This window comes from Muscardinus avellanarius, assembly GCF_963383645.1.
Source record: "Muscardinus avellanarius genome assembly, chromosome: X".
Taxonomy (NCBI): Eukaryota; Metazoa; Chordata; class Mammalia; order Rodentia; family Gliridae; genus Muscardinus; species Muscardinus avellanarius.
Genome location: NC_137792.1, coordinates 78,403,476 through 78,420,461, shown reverse-complemented (window position 1 = coordinate 78,420,461; position 16,986 = coordinate 78,403,476). Strand labels below are relative to the sequence as shown.

At 38.1% G+C, this 16,986-nt stretch overlaps 1 protein-coding gene across 1 annotated transcript; it reads right to left on the bottom strand.

The window, feature by feature from the left end:
• Positions 1-6,736: 6,736 nt before the first annotated feature.
• Positions 6,737-15,557, bottom strand: LOC308278959 (RNA-binding protein FUS-like; the record flags this gene model as incomplete). Its single annotated transcript, XM_080718945.1, is given in 3 exon segments — positions 6,737-6,864; positions 6,867-8,087; positions 15,422-15,557. Coding segments are annotated over 3 exon segments (1,485 nt in total).
• Between the last annotated feature and the right edge of the window lie 1,429 nt (positions 15,558-16,986).

Sequence of the window (16,986 nt, the reverse complement as noted above, 5' to 3'; positions counted from 1 at the left end):
GGTAAGGGTCCAATTTTATTCTTTTCCATGTAATTATTATTTTTCAACAATATTTAGTTAAATATTATTATTTCCACCACCAAATGTTCATGGAAACCTTGTCAAAAATAACTTGACAATATAGGGAAGAATTTAGCTCTAGGCTTTTATTTAACTCCAATGGTTTATATATCTGCCTTTAGAATATACTACACTGTTTCAATTATTGTAGCTTTATATGGTTTGAAATCAGAAAATATATATCTTCTAGTTTTGTTCTTTTTCAAGAACGTTTTGGGTATCTAGAGTCCATATTCCATATTAGGATAGATTTTTTTTCTGAAAAATAAATATATAAATATATGATAGTTTCACAAAAGAAAACTAGAAAAAAATATTCTCTGGTAAGAAAGAAAGTAAAAAGAAATAATGAAATGTTATCTTTAAGTCATCAAAAGCTTGGTATCAGACAAATGAAACTGTTATGTGAGATTATCATTTTTAAGTTTGGATAAATTGCTATAATACTAGTTGTCAACCACTAAGCCAAGCATGGGAGGGAGGGATGGTGAGAGAATGGGGTGGGGATCGGGTGGGGGCTGACTGGGCGATGTGTGCATGTATGTCTACAAAAGTTTGTATCCCACTATGATGTATGAATACAGTGCACCAATAAAAATAAATAAATAAATAAATTAATTAATTAGAAAAAAGATTTTGAAGCTCTATGTCCTTTTTCAAACTCGCGTTATTTTACCACTGTTGTGTCAGTCAGGTCCAGGGATTTCTGTTTGGGCTGGCAACCTACCCGGGCATGAGCGGGCTGCCAGGTTGTGTCTGCAGTAGATCCTATGGGCGAAATTTTTTTTTTTTTTTTTTTTTTTTTTTTTTTTTTTGCAGTTCAGGGTTTCTGGATTCCTTCCGCCACGGTTCCTGGATATGTTTTGGTTCTTGAGATATATTTATTTTGTTTGTTAGACACTGCCTTCTAGGAAGCTGAACTTTATTTCAGGTACTAAGAAATGCTGTGTCCCTCAGTCACCATTTTGAATCGATCTCAGCATGTTGTATTTTAGCGGTAGTGAAAGATACTAATTTATTTGCCTGCTCATTGTCCTAGTCCATCAGCCCTGAGAGAGAAGAGTGGGCACAAATGTTTGTGATAAACACAGGATGCTTGATTGCAAAGAACAGCATGTAAGGAAATAAATAAGGGAGCAAGTACTGGGATGTTGAGTACTAATCACTGCTGTACTTAGTTGGTAAATTACAAAGACACTATATGCAGAATCAGACAATATATTAAGCCTACCAAGAAATTTAGTTAGAACTTGAGCTATAAGTTTATTTTGTTGGGTAGAAGAATATTATATTTGATAGACTTTATAATTATTACTTGTCCAGTATGAAGCCTTATGATTTTTAGTGGCATCTACAAATACTGTTTTTTCATGAGCAAAGGGCACTCTACTTAGTATGGAGGAAAAAAAACCAGTCTGTTTGCTTAAGAAAATCCCAAAATTTTTAGCTCACAAATAAAAACTAATAGTATCTATATGATCAGCTAAATTAGTTTACCAATTAACATTAAGTTCTAGTAAAAGGTTAAATTGATCTTCACTAATTGGTAGATGGATGATATGAAGAACGTAACCAGATAATTGTCATATACAAATTAGTCCTTGAACAATCAAAAATGCGATAAGATCAATATAAGTTATAAAGAATTTAGTAAATATTTTAAAGGTTTATCCCCTTGAAATAATACAACAGGAGGCCAAGTAGCAGTAGGCGAAATGACCAATTCTATAGTTAGGAAAGGATTAATGTGAAAAAAACATTGTTTATTAATGTGATGTATAACAAAGGAAATCTCATCTTGGGCTTGGGGAGTTAATGTCTGAGGGCTATTAAGATTCCTATCTCTATCTCCTTTAAGGGTATCAAATAAATGATGTAACTCACGGGTGACAATTCCAAGAGTAGATCATACCCAATTGATATTTTTAATAATTTTTTAAAACTAAGTGTTTTTACTTTATTTTAATGAATAAAAGCAAGCTGAGGTTTTATTGTTTGTAGTTTTAGAATGTATCTAAGGTAAGTGTAGGTCAATGCCCTTTGAATTTTATCCTCAGCAATCACAAGGCCATACTTAAAAAATACTGAGGTTAAAATATATATATATATATATATATATATATATATATATATATATATATATATATATATAGTACTGGGCTTCCTGGAAACCCATTTACCTCAAGGCTACACTCCCAGAACTATTTTACAGTTTTATTTGGAAACAGGGTCTCTTAAGCCAGCCTGGCTGGCTTCAAACCAGCACAATCCTCCTGTCTCTGCCTCCCAAGTGCAGGGATTACAAGCATGAAACACCACACCTGACTGTGGTATTTTTTTTATCTCAGCTATATGATCAGAGTAGGGAAAATCTATCAGAATATCATCCATATAATGAATAATTTTATCTTTAGGATAGGATTGTCATAGAAGCAACAAGGCTTGCCCTATAAAATATTGACACATGGTAGAAGAATTTATTATTTTTTGAGGTTGCATAGTCCATTGCTATCAACCATGAGGAACTTCATTATTTAAGTTGGGCATAGAAAAGGCAAATCATTTTTTATCCTTATAATGAAGAGGTATGATATAAAATAAATCTTTTATATTAATAATAAGTAAAGTCCAGTTACAGGTACGATGGCAGGGTTAGGCAAGCCTGGCTGTAATGCCCCCATAGAAATAATAGACTCATTAACCTCTCTGAGATCTATAACTAGTCTTAATTTTTAGATTTTTAATGACAAAAATATGAGATTTTTAGGGAGATTGAGATAAGTCTAAGTCTCTTTTAGATAACTGCTTATATACTAGGTTTTTGGCAGCATTTAAGTTTTTACTTGGTTAAGGGCCACTGCTATACCCACTCAGGTTTACTAGACTTTTATTGGATTTTTAGGGAAATTAGAGCAGTGGCCACTACTTAAAATGAGAAGGTATACCAATTTAGGCTTTTTATTGTTGTAAATGGTCTCTGCCCCATAAGGCAAATAGCACTGACAACACATAAGGCTTTAGACTACAGAATTGTTGTTTGGATCCAATACAAGAAAGAATAAGCAAATTTTTATATATTCTAGCTATTTTTATGATACTCCAAATATGAAGCTTGATACTTTTTAATAGGCCACGCTTTAGGCCATTGTTGAGCTGTAATTGGAGTTATATCAGAGCCAGTATCAAGCAATTCTAATTTTTTTATTAATAGAAACAGATACTTGAGCCCATTTGTTTTTTTTTAATTTAATTTATTTTATTGAAAGTAAATTTTATACATTTAATCTGTATTTTGTGCCCTCTCCCCCCCTTCATTTACTTTCCTCCCTCCCGATACTTAATACCCAGGCTAAACTTGCTTTATTCGTACTTTTACACCTATTTGGAAATAGCCACTCATCAATCAAGTTCAGCCTTCTTCCTCTCTTAGTTTTCTATTCAAACTTTGCTGAGATTTCCCTTCCATTATCTGGAGTCCCTCTGGTATCCCCAATGCTCACTCATTGGGCATATTAGAGGAAACATATGTCCCTTCTCTTTCTGTGTTTGGCTGATCTCAATTAACATAATGCTTTCCAGCACTTTCCATCTTAGAAATGACATGATTTTGTTCTTTATAGCTGAATAGAATTCCATTGTGTGTATTTCCCATAACTTTGCAAACCATTCATCTGTTGATGGGGGCCTAGGTTGTTTCCAAATTTTGGCTATTACAAATTGTGCTGCTATGAACATAGGTATGCATATGTGGCCGTAGTTCTCTGTTTTCAACATTTTGGAAAAATACCCAGGAGTGGTAAAGATGGATGATATGGTGGATCTATTCCCAGTTTTCTAGGGAATCTCCACACAGATCTCCATAGTGGCTGAACTAGTTTGCACTCTCACCAACAATGTAAAAGAGTTCCTCTTTCCCCATATCCTCGCCAGCACTTATTATTGTTTGATATCTTATTCTTGCCAATCTGACTGGGGTTAGATGGAATCTCATTGTAGTTTTGATTTGCATCTCCCTAATGGCTAATGATGTAGAACATCTTTTCATGAATCTATTGGCCATTTGTATCTCTTCTTTTGTAAAGTGTCTATTTAGTTATTTGCCCATTTCTTGATTGGGTTGTTTGTTTTGCTAGTGCAGAGACTTTTGTGCTCTTTGTATATTCTGGATATTAGTCCCCTATCAGAGTGGTGATTGGTAAAGATCTTCTCCCATTCTGTAGCCTTCCTCTTTAGGTTCTTGATGAGAAAAAGGTTTTCCTCTTTAGGTTTACTTTGATGAGAAAAAGCTTTTTAGTTTGATGCTATCCTACTTGTTGATTCTTGCTTTAATTTCCTGAGCTTTGGAGGTTTTGTTGAGAAAGTTACTGCCTGTGCCTATATGTTGTAGTGATGAGCCTATGTTCTCCTCTAATAACTTCAGTCTCTGGTCTGATTTCTAAGTCTTTGATCCATCTCAAGTTGATTCCTGTGCATGGTGAGATACAAAGGTTTAGTTCCATCTTTCTACAAATGGATAGCCAGTTCTTCCAGCACCATTTTTGAAAAGGCTGTCATTCCTCCAGCGTATGAGTTTGGCCCCTTTGTCAAAGATTAATTGACTGTAGGTGTGTGGATTTGTTCCAGTACCTTCTATTCTGTTCCACTGGTCAGTGTACCTGCTATTGTGCCAGTACCATGCTGTTTTTACTACTGTTGATCTATAGTATATTTTGAAGTCTGGGACTGTGATGCCTCCTGCGTGATTCTTGTTGCTGAGAATTGCTTTGGCTATTTTGGGTCTTTTCTTTCTCCATATCAAGTTCATGATTGCTTTTTCTAGGTCTGTGAAGAATGTAGTTGGTATTTTAATGGGAATTGCATTGAATCTATAAATCATTTTTGGCAGAATGCCCATTTTGATGATATTTATTCTGCCTATCCACGAGCACAGGAGGTCTTTCCATCTTCCAAGGTCTTCTTCAATTTCTTTCTCTAATGTTTTATAGTTTTTTGTTGTAGAGGTCTTTTACATCTTTGGTTAGGTTTATTCCTAGGTATTTTATTGGTTTTGAGGTTATGGTGAATGGAATTGATTGTTTTATTTATTTCATTGTGGATTAATTGTTGGTATAAAGAAAAGCCTCTGATTTCTTTAGGTTGATTTTGTATCCTGCAACTTTGCTGAATTTGTTAATTAACTCCAGAAGTCTTTTGGTTGAGTTCCTAGGGTCTTCTAGGTAAAGGATCATGTCATCTAACGAATAAGGATAATTTTAATTCCTCTTTTCCTATTTGAATTCCTTTGGTTTCTTTCTCTTGTCTTATTGCTGTGGCAAGAGTCTCAAGGACTATATTGAAGAGGAGTGGTAATAGTGGACATCCTTGTCTTAATCCCAATTTTAGGGGAAATTCTTGCAGTTTTTCCCCATTCGGTATAATGTTGGCTTTGGGTTTGTTGTATATTGCCTTAATGATGTTGAGGTATGTTTCTTTTATTCCAATTTTCTGTAGTGTTTTTAACATGAATCGGTGTTGGATTTTGTCAAAGGCTTTTTCAGCATTTATTGCTATGATGTTGTGGTTTTTATTCTTGATTCGATTTATGTGGTGGATGACATGTATTGATTTGCATATGTTGAACCAACCTTGTTTTTCCGGGATGAAACCAAATCGGTCATGGTGTATTATTCTCTTGATATGGTTTGAATGTGTATGGCTATTATTTTGTTTAGAATTTTTGCATCTATGTTCATTAAAGATATTGGTCTGTAGTTTTCTTTTCTTGAGGTATCTTTATTTGGTTTGGAGATTAATGTGATTCTGGCCTTATAGAAGGAATTTGGGAGAGTTCCATCTCTTTCAATTTCCTGGAATAAGATATGAAGTATTGGTATTAGTTCTTTACTGAAGGTTTTGTAGAATTCAGCTGGAAACCCATATGGGTTGGGCTTTCCTTTGATGGAAGAATTTTTATTGCCATTTCTATTTCATTGTTTGCTATTGGTTGGTTTAGGCTTGCTATGTTCTCTTGGTTCAGTTTAGGTAGGTTAACTGTGTTTAGGAATCTATCGATTTCTTCCATGTTTTCTTGTCTATTGGAGTATACATTTTTAAAGTAGTTTCTGAAATCCTTTGAATTTCTTTGGTATCTGTGGTGATGTCTCCTTTTTCATTTCTGATTATTGTCATTTGCATTCCAGGAATTTATCAATTCTATTAACCTTTTCAGAAAACCAGCTTTTTGTTTTGTTGATTCTTTGAATTGTTTTTGTTTTCTATTTCATTTATTTCTATTCGAATTATAATAATTTCCTGTCTTCTGCTGGCTTTGGGATTGGACTGTTGCAGTCTTTCTAGGTCCTTGAGTTGTGCCAATAGGGTCTGAACTTTGTGATTCTGAGTCCTTCTTATGGGGGCACTCAATGCAATAAACTTTCCTCTTAATACTGTCTTCATAGTGTCCCATAGATTTTGGTAGGCTGTGCCTCTGTTTTCATTTGTTTCCATAAATTTCTTTTTTCTTTTTTTTTTTTTTTTAACTAAAACGATGTTTTTTAATGGGAACCAGAGGTATGGTTACAATTACATAGTCCAACACAAAAAAATTCATGGGTGATCAGGAGTTAGAAGGTTACAAAATAACGAGGGTAACACTGGGTACAAGAAGAAAAGCTGTTCCAGAACCTCAGGAGCCAGGCTAATACGGCCTCTCCCTGCGATCCTGTCTGTGCTCACCCCTGGAGTCCATCTTGCCAGGGCCAACGCCGCCTCTGTCCCCACCACCCCGGCCCCCTCGGAAGCCCCCACGGTCCCCGCCACGCCCCGGTAGCCACCCCGATCATAGCCTCCTCTGCCGCCACGTCGATCATCTCCATAGTTACCACCCATATGAGAGCCTCCTGGTCCCCCTCCTGGACCATCTGGTTTAGGAGCCTTACACTGGTTGCATTCATTTCTCCAAGAGAAATTCATATTCTCACATGTAGGATTAGGACACTTCCAATCCCCAGCTCGTTGTTGCCCTCCACCACCGCCTCCTCCACTGGGGAATCCTCCCCGGCCTCCGCCACCACTGCCTCCACCTCCATAGCCTCCACGGCCCATGGGTCCTCCTCGTCCTCGACCTCCACGACCATTGCCACCACCCCGATTGAAGTCTGCTCGGTGAGTAGCAAATGAAAACTTGATAGGATTCCCAGAAAATTCTTTACCATCAAACCAATCAATAGCTGCTTTGGCAGAAGGTGGGTCATCAAATGAGACCGTTGCCTCTCCCTTTAGCTTGCCAGTTTCTCTGTCTGTGTACAAATTAATCATGGGCTGTCCGGTTTTCTTATTTGTCTTAATAATACCAATCTGCTTGAAGTAATCAGCCACAGACTCAATTGTAACGTTCTCACCCAGGCCTTGCACAAAGATGGTGTTGTTGTCTGAATTGTCCTGTTCAGAATCATGCCGTGATCCTTGGTCCCGAGGGCCACCAAATTTATTGAAGCCACCACGGTCACTTCCGCCCATGCCGCCTCTGCCTCCACGACCGCCGCCACGACCTCTGGGTTCATAGCCACCGCTGCTGCGGTTGTAACCACCACCGCCGCCACCCCTGCCACGGCCTCCACGGTCCTGCTGGCCTCCCCCATAGCCGCCGCCACCACCACCACTCTGGTCCTGATTGCCATAACCACCACCTTTCATAGAGGACTGATCTTGGCCATAGTTGCCTCCACCGCCCCCTCCACCACCTCCACCGCTGCTGTTGTACTGGTTCTGTTGTCCGTAACCCTGGGGGGGATTATAGGAGCTTTGCTGCTGTCCGTAGCTTTGTTGCTGTCCACCATAGCCAGACTGCTGGCCATAGCCCCCACTCTGAGGTTGTCCATAGCTGCTGCTCTGTGAACTGCTACCATAACTTCCCGAGGTGCTGCTGGGAGCTGGCTGCTGGCCATAGCCAGGATAGGACGACTGTTGCCCATAAGATGACTGGGAACTCTGGCTACTGCCATAGCCACCAGAACCATATCCCTGGGGAGCTGATTGAGTGCCATAACCTTTTTTTTTAACTTTATTTTTTTTAATTTAATTGGTGCACTGTATTCATACATCATAGTGGGATACATACTTTTGTAGACATACATGCACACATTGCCCAGTCAGCCCCCACCCGATCCCCACCCCATTCTCTCCCTATCCCTCCCTCCCATGCTTGGCTTAGTGATTGACATCTAGTATTATAGCAATTTATCAAAAAATAAAAAATGATAATCTCACATAACAGTTTCATTTGTCTGATACCAAGCTTTTGATGACTTAAAGATAAAATTTCAATATTTCTTTTTGCTTTCTTTATTACCAGAGAATACTTTTTTTCTATTTTTTAGGTGAAACTATCATATATTTATATATTTATTTTTCAGGAAAAAAATCTATCCTAATATGGAATATGGACTCTAGGTACCCACAACGATCTTGAAAAAGAACAAAGCTAGAAGATGTATATTTTCTGATTTCAAACCATATAAAGCTACAATAATTGAAACAGTGTAGTACTATTCTAAAGGCAGATATATAAACCATTGGAGTTAAATAAAAGCCTAGAGATAAATTCTTCCCTATATTGTCAAGTTATTTTTGACAAGGTTTCCACGAACATTTGGTCGTGGGAATAATAATCTTTTAACTAAATATTGTTGAAAATAATAATTACATGGAAAAGAATAAAATTGGACCCTTACCTAATCCCATATACAAATATTAACTCAAAATAGATAAAAGACCTAAATATAAAACTTAAGACTATAAACTTTTAGGAGAAAATCTGGGTCATAAAACCTCACAACATTGAAATTGGCAGTGATTTCTTGGTTATGATTTCAATGGCACAGGCAACAGAAGAGTATAAAAACTCCCTAAAAAATAAAAAACACATTGTATATCCAAAGACAATGTAAACAGAGTTAACAGTTACTAATAGAATGGGATAAAATATTTCCAAATGCAATATCTGGAGGTATATTAATATTCCAACTAAATCCTAAAAATTAACAACAATAAAGGCAAACAATACCCTTTAGAGATAGGTAAAAGACTAACATAAATAATGAATCTCCACAGATAACCAATCTTAGTTGTCTGTTGGATGAAAAATCTTGTTTCTCTAGTTCTGATGTGTGTTACCTATTTCTTCTTTGTAGTTAATCTCTTTGAGTATTTTCTCTAGCGCTGGTTTTGAAGACATAAATTCCTTCAGTTTCTGTTTGTCATGGAAGCTTCTTATTTCTCCATCTAATTTGATAGAGAGTTTTTCTGGGTAGGAAATTTTTGGCTGGAAGTTGTTTTCTTTCAAAATTGGGAATATGTTACTCCAAGCCCTTCTGGCTCTCATGACTTGGTTTGGGAAGTCTGGAGTGATTCTAATTGGTTTGCCTCTGAATGTCACTTGACCCTTTGCTTCTGTTGCCTTTAAGATTCTCTGCTTGGCTTCCACATTGGTCATTTTGACAATTATGTGGCGTGGGGATCCTCTTCTCCGATCCTGTCTAAAGGGAGTTCTATACGTTTCCTGGACCTGCATATTGACCTCTTGCTCTATGTCTGGAAAATTTTCTGCTATTACTTCCTTGAAGAGATTGTTGATCCCTTTGGTTTCACTTTCTTTTCCCTCCTCTATTCCAATTATTCTTAGGTTAGCTCTCTTAAAATGGGCCCATATTTCTTCAATATCAGATTCCTGCTGTCGGATATTTTTTTCTAGATTAGAAACTATGCGTTCATTTTTGGAATGATCATCTTCTAAGAGCGAGATTCTATTCTCCATGTGGTCTAATCGGTTGTTAGTGCTTTGAATTGAGGCCTTTACTTCATTAATTGCAACCTTTATCTCTTTTTGACTCTCTCTGAGTTCTTTTCGAAGCACCTCTATTATTTCTACAGTTATTTTCCTGATTTGATCTTCTAGAAATCTCTGATTTTCTGTTTTATTGGGTTCTGATGTTGTGGGGTTGTGAGCATTCATTGCTCCAGTATTATTCCTCTTTCCCATGATTTTGGAAGTTTGTGCCTTCTCTGGGTTCTTCCCTTGGGTCACTATGACTTCACTTAAGGTGCTCTGGATCTCGAGTCAGTAGTATCTCAGACCCCACTACTCCTTTACTGGGTTGTATCACAGAGTCTCCAACCCAGAGAGTCGATAGAGGCTGCTTTAGACTGTGGGGGGTGCCAGGTTGCACATTCTCCAATGGTGTGATATCACTGCCACCACCCCTCTCCCACTGGGTCAAGTCCCAGTGAGTACAGTACTGGGATTTCTCCGCTGTGGCCCACAATTTGACTCACTGTTCTTGAGTACGCAGATGTAGCTGTACTGGATTCGGTGAATTCTCTGCTGTTGCTGCCGGTGGCAATATGGCGCCGCTGCTATGCCCTCGGCTATGGGGCTGGCATTTTTTTTATTGGTTTTGATTTCCACTCTGAATCCCTGCAGTGTGTGCTGGGCTCAGCCACTGGAAGCTTTAGATGCCCTCTGCACCGAGAAATCCCGCCTGGCTGTTCCGCAGCGGCTCCCCTCGGCTTGCTGTGGCAATCCTGTGAATTCGCCGGTGCTGGCAGTATGGCGCTGCTGCCGCGTCCTCGGGCGTGAAGCCGTGTCCTCGGGCGTGAGGATCTCCTCTGTGGCTCTGTTCTCAGTCCGCTTTCTCTCTGGAGCCTGGTGATTTTTTTTTGTTGTTTGTTTCTCTGGTGATGTTGTTTTCTGGCTTTGAAAGGCGCTGATTTTGTGGTAATGGAGATTTGTTGTTAGCAGGGCTCTTAAGCCCCGCTTTTCTTGGTCGCCATCTTCCCAGAAGTCCCATAAATTTCTTTTTTTCTTCCCTAATTTCTGCTCTTACCCATTCATCATTCAATAGTGTATCATTCAGTCTCCATGTATTTGCATAGTTTCTTTTGAGTTTCCTGTTGTTGAACTCCCCTTCTTGCATTTCTTGTAGGTCAGTATTCGTGATTTCTGTCATTTCTCCATTATTCCTAGTTCTCATATTTTCAAAGTTATCAGGTCTGCTCTGATATTATTTTTAGCTCAGTCTTTGTATTAGGAGTTTAGAAAAGACTTATCTCCCCCAGGGAAAAAAAAAACAACTTATCTCCCCAGAAAACAAAAAACCAAAACAAACCCAAAGACCCAAAAAGTAAAACAAACAATACCAAACCTTAATAGTAAAAAAATAAAATATAAAAGGATAGAACTATAGTAAAAAATTAAATAAATAAAAGATATAACAGTCCTACTATGTTGCTTATATATGGTGAATCTTGTATTTGCTTGGAGTGTCCCTTTGTGGCCCCATGCAAGTATCGCTCCTTAAGTGCTCTTCTTTGATCCCGGAGTTGAAGTGGCCCACTTTGCGCACACTTGCACTCACATATATCGTACTCACTGTGTACTCGCCGGGTCTGTGGCTCCTCTGAATTCACGCTGGCAGTCCAATCTGTGGCTCTGAAGCTCTGGCAGCTCTCCCGTATCCTGCAGACTTTGTGCTCCTGCAGTGAGCAGGTCCACTTCCCAGTCCCTGCCAATCTCTGGGTGTGTCTGTGGGGCCACTTTTGTTGGGGAACAGTGCCGCTCAGGAGCTCCAGTTATCTAGCAACTTTAGGTATTAGAACTCTCTGGTCCCTTTCAGACTTTAGAGCTTCTCTGGGAATGTTAAAGACCCAAAAGTCTTGTTTGGGCCAGAAGCCCTGAGGCTGACTGTGCCTGCGCTGCACTCTGCTGGCTGCGGAGTCTTCAGCTCACTATCTGCTTTCTTTGTGTGTTGTGGTGAATCTTGCAGTTCAGTTGCTGGATTTTTTTCTGCCGTACTCCCCAAGTCTCTTTTGGATCGTACTTTTTTTTTATTTTATTAAGACACTTCTGTCTCAGTAGTTGAACTTAATTTGCTTCAGCTAGTGAGGAACGCTGTGTCTCTCCATCGCCATCTTGGAAAAAAATCAGGCCATTTGTTTTTTGATATTTTGTTAGCCCAAGCTACCAGAGTAGATTTTGTGCTACCAAATCCACCAATGTGTTTCTTATCCGAGGTTTTTATAATCAAATATGGTAGAAAAATCAATTGAGCAATAAAACTGCATTTAGTGACATGATAAGGAAGAGTGGATTGCATTAGCAGAGAATATTTTAAGTAAAATTAGAATCTATAAATCCAGGGAGAACAAAGTTGCCTTTGGCACATACAGATTACCTTCCTAACAATAATCCTAATTTACCTGGGGACAAAGGTCCATATATTCCTGTAAAATTACAAGGGGATACTCTATTGATTGTATATCTGTATTCAACCAATAGATAAACTGGTTGGTCCACTGAAGCACTCCCATTAATGGCTAACTGAATAACTGGTTTTTCTGCAACATTTTTGGTTTTGTTTCCTTGAGGCTAGAAGGGCCATTTTGGACTTTTCCAGAAGCCAGTTATCATGAACATCAGTCTGTTAGAGATATGCTTTTGTCCCAATGTTTTTTATTTGTTTGTTTTTTGTTTGTTTGTTTTGTATTCTACATCTAGGGCAAATACTAGGTTTCTTTTTTGGACCATAAGAATTGGCCCAGCTTTTAGCCTTTGGGTAATTTATGTTTAAATGTCCTGCTTTACCACAGATAAAATAGTTTATCTTTATTGTTTACTACAATTGAAAAATGTTTCAGCAATTACATATGCCTGGATTTTTAAGTTATATCTCTGCATAATTTTATAAAGTCAAATACATTTATTGTATTTTAATTGGCAGTAAAGCTTTTTGAAAATTCTTGTTAACAGTTTCAAATGGAAGCACTCTTTCATTTTGTTTTCTGGACTCTTCCCCCACTACTGTCCTGTTGATAACTTTATTTAAAGGAACAATACATTTATCTTTGAGTTTATCATCAAAGTCAGAAAGCTAACAAAGCAGTCTTCTTAAGGCTTTTTTTTTTAATAGAAACTTTAGTTTTTGGTCGAACTGTGGCTCCAGCATTTACTATTTGTTTTAAAATAGGTTTTTAAATATTTGGGAGTGCAAATTTTGAAGGAAATATTTTAACCACCTACCTTTTTAGGATCCTTCAAATAATTTCCATTCACTCCCAGACCACTCAGTTTTAGAGAAAATATCTTTGTCTAATCTATGGTTATCATGATATTGGACATCTTGAAACATGCATGATGCTACAAATGCCATGTGGGCACAGAAGGCAATACTTCAGCCTGGACATGAGAACATTATTGTATGATATTTGCTTTTTTCATTATTAGGATTATCCATCATACCATATTCATTTATCAATTCAGTAGCTCTTTCTACCAATTTTATGGGCACTTAAATGCATAGAAAGGGCACTCTCTGTCTGCGGCAGAATAAAAGCTAAGCATATAAGAGCTCATACAAGAGCCCAGAATTTGGCAAGGATAAGTTATCCCTGGCAAACAGTATTTTTATACCATATTTTTAGTTTAAATCCAATTATCTATGTCAAGAGTGCCTTCTTCTGGTAACCAAGAGTTATATTCAATAATTACATTAACACATCACATCACACCAGGCTTGCATGACTCACTTTTACCACCTTAACATAGAGCAGCTGCTGTAAAACAGAACTAAACATCAATGGCTTAGTTTCAGATTGCCCCATTGCCATGGTCCAGCCCTAGCAGGAGTCGGGGGGGGGGGGTCATGTGTTGGTGAGAGAAGAGTCGAGGTTGAGAGCGAGAGAAGACTCTGACACACAAGACCAGATGCAAGCTTCTCCAACTTTATTCAGGATTTGTTAAAATCTTTATACTTTCTTTCTTGGCAAAATAGACAAAACTACAGTCATACAAGCAGGAAACTTCAAGGACAGAAAAAGTCTTTTACAGATTTCAGGACAGGGTGCCAGGCATTTAATAAATCATACAAAGTATGCTTTGCCTCATATCACAAAGTCAGTTTGAACTTAATCTTAAATGTTTGTAACAGACTGGCTCAATCGGAATGGCTGCTGAGTCCACTCGGGATCGATTTATCTCAGAAAAGATGGGCAAGGATTCGGGTGCCATTCTGCAGCCACCTATCTGCAGCGATTCTTTCCCTTCTATGAAATAAATTCCTTTAAGTTCCTATTCACGGCACTTCAGGAAAGAATCTGACATGGACAAAAGCTTCTTGAACAATTGACACTTTATTACAAGAACCAAAAAAAATTTATATCCTTCACCAGTGAGATTAATAGTAAAAAAAAAAAAGAAAGAAATGAGTGCAATCACTGCGAAACAATTGTGAATGACATGTAAACAAAGTAAAAAAAAAAAAAAAACTAGTCTCGCATTCAAGAGATTAGCTCAGGATCTTCTCTGGATCTTGCGGCAGATCCAGCTGCCCTTGCGGACAGGCAGTTCCAAAGGGCAAATTCAAGAAGACACAGGCACGCCCAGGGAGAATAGGCCTCTCATGGAATCTTCTTTAACTTTTTTGGAACTTTCCATCTTTAGGGCTTGGTCCATATGGCAGGCATGGGGAGATATGACGATCCAGGTGGATGCGATGGAAGTCTCCCAGGTGTCGTCCGCCTTGCCTTCTAAAGTCTAAAAGCTTAAGCAAACTCACAACACAGTTTGGCAGATAAACACCAAAAAATGCCATGAAGTTTTTAGATTTAGTTGTCAGATGTACTTCCTTAGCTGCAGAGCACTTTTTCTCAACTGATAGGCTTATTAGAAGCCTATTCATCTTATAAATAATCCATATTTCTATCATAGACCCTTTGCAATATCCTGATTCTCTCTTTCCCATTTGGGACAATCTTAGAATAAGCTCTTCTTCATATAAAAATCCTTTCTTATTCTCTCCATATTTCCTTTCTTTCTTAGCCATGTGGTGCCTCCCTGTCTCGGGCAGCGCTCATACTGGGTGTAAAGGTCAAGAATCTTCCTAGCCTTCAGCTCTATTGTATTGGGCAGTATTAGCTGCTCATAAACTAGGTTGCTTTGATATCACACCCAAAGTTTGTCTTCTCTGTACCTAGGCAGGATCACAAAGAGAGGGATAAACAGAGGCACCGGGTTGCCTCCCCTTTAGGGCTTTTGTTGTAAGTTAATGATTAGAATGAAGGTCAGAGATAGAGGGGAAATCTGTGTTTGTAATTACTCTGACTGGAATGCTGCCACTGCATCTGAATTCTAACTAGATTTTATTACCATTTGAACAAAGCCAAGGACATTTAGAGGCTTAGACAAATTACCAGAAAGTTTATTTCCCACGGACTCAGTTTCTCTCACAGTCCTGATCTTATATCACCAGAGCAATTCGTGTGGAAAGTTAAAAGAATCATTACCAAAAGAATAATAGTTATGAAAAAATATCTAAGAGTGGGGAAGTACTTTGGCCAGAGACAACACTTTCTCTTGGGGCTTTTCTCACATTGAGGACCAGCCAATTAACTGCGTGGGAGACCATCACACAGATGCCGAGAAGAAGCAAGTGGTCTTGGCATATGTTGGCCCAAACTAAGGTCATCTTGAGCTTAATCTTTGGCCCAAAATTTATCCTTGGGGAAAAAAAATCTTTGCTGACTCAGTCTCTCACATGTCACTGCCCATCTGTTTTAGTTATAATGCATACACATAAAATTCCAATTATGAATATTAATTCCAATGATTTTTAAAATAATTATTCTGAAGGGGGAAGGGCTAGTTTTTCTCATTGGGGACTCCAGCCTTTGCGTGTCCCATGGACGAGCTTTTGCTCAAGGTCTGCATGAGATGCTGTAGCACCCCATATCCCTGTCACAAGCCCTCTCCATCTCTACTTCATGTAATCCCCTCAAGTCTCTGTTCGTGGTACCAACTGTGGTAACCCCTTACGGGGCTCAGGACTGAGAAACAGAAAGCAAAAAATAAATAAATAAATAAAAATAAAGGACAGTACAGAACACAGAGAGCTAGGTGTGGTGGCACATGCTTGTAATCCCAGCATTTGGGAGGTTGAGACAGAAAGATCTGGGTTCATGGACAGCCTCTGCTACTACTTAGTGAGGTCCTTTGCAACTCAGTGAGACCCTGTTCCAAAATAAAGACTAAAAATTAGGACTGGGGTGTATCTTGGGTTTCATTCCCAGTACCATAAAAAAAAAATTCCACAGAGGTCCTGAGGCTAGGAATCCCAACAGGTATTTAATATGAAGCTTTGAAGCATATTTATATCATCCATAAATAACTTGAAATCCTTGAAATCTTTAACCCACATCAGCAATACACATCAGTCATGCACAACATGGTAAAAAACCCACATAAAAACATACCTGGTGACATACAGTCTTCTCAATGCACAAGCAAGGGCAGAGGTTCTTCTGGGCATAATAAATGGCTAGGAACTCCTCAGGCAGAATATACACAGAGCTTAAGAATGTAACCAGTCATAGACAAAGCAATGGGGAAGTGAAAGGAAACAGATTCACTAAAATTAGCTTGATTAACAAGTTCAGGGAAGAACTCCTGAGGAGAGCTTGCTGCTTTTCATGTACCAAAGGGCTTAGAACGTTACCTCAGACACTTGTGACTGGCTTTTAAGCACTCTGTCCCCCAGTACTTGAGGTGTTCCTTAACAAAAGGGCTAATTTTTGAAAAATAGCATGATGATATAATTTAAATGCCAGATTTTTCTTCTAAAATGCTTTAGGGTAGAAATTCTTGAACATTATTGTCCAGGACTTGTTAAAAACTACTGGACTGTCCACAGCATTTAGTATATCTGGCTCAAATCCACAGACATTTACTAAAGATATTAAAACATAATTTAAATATTTATTTAATAAACTCAATACAACATTAAATATTATGAAAATCATTATAATTATAAAATATTATAAATGTGATATTGTATATATATAAGTGCATATTTACCAATCTCTTTATATGTTTTAATAAAAAAGAGCTGGATTCCTCAT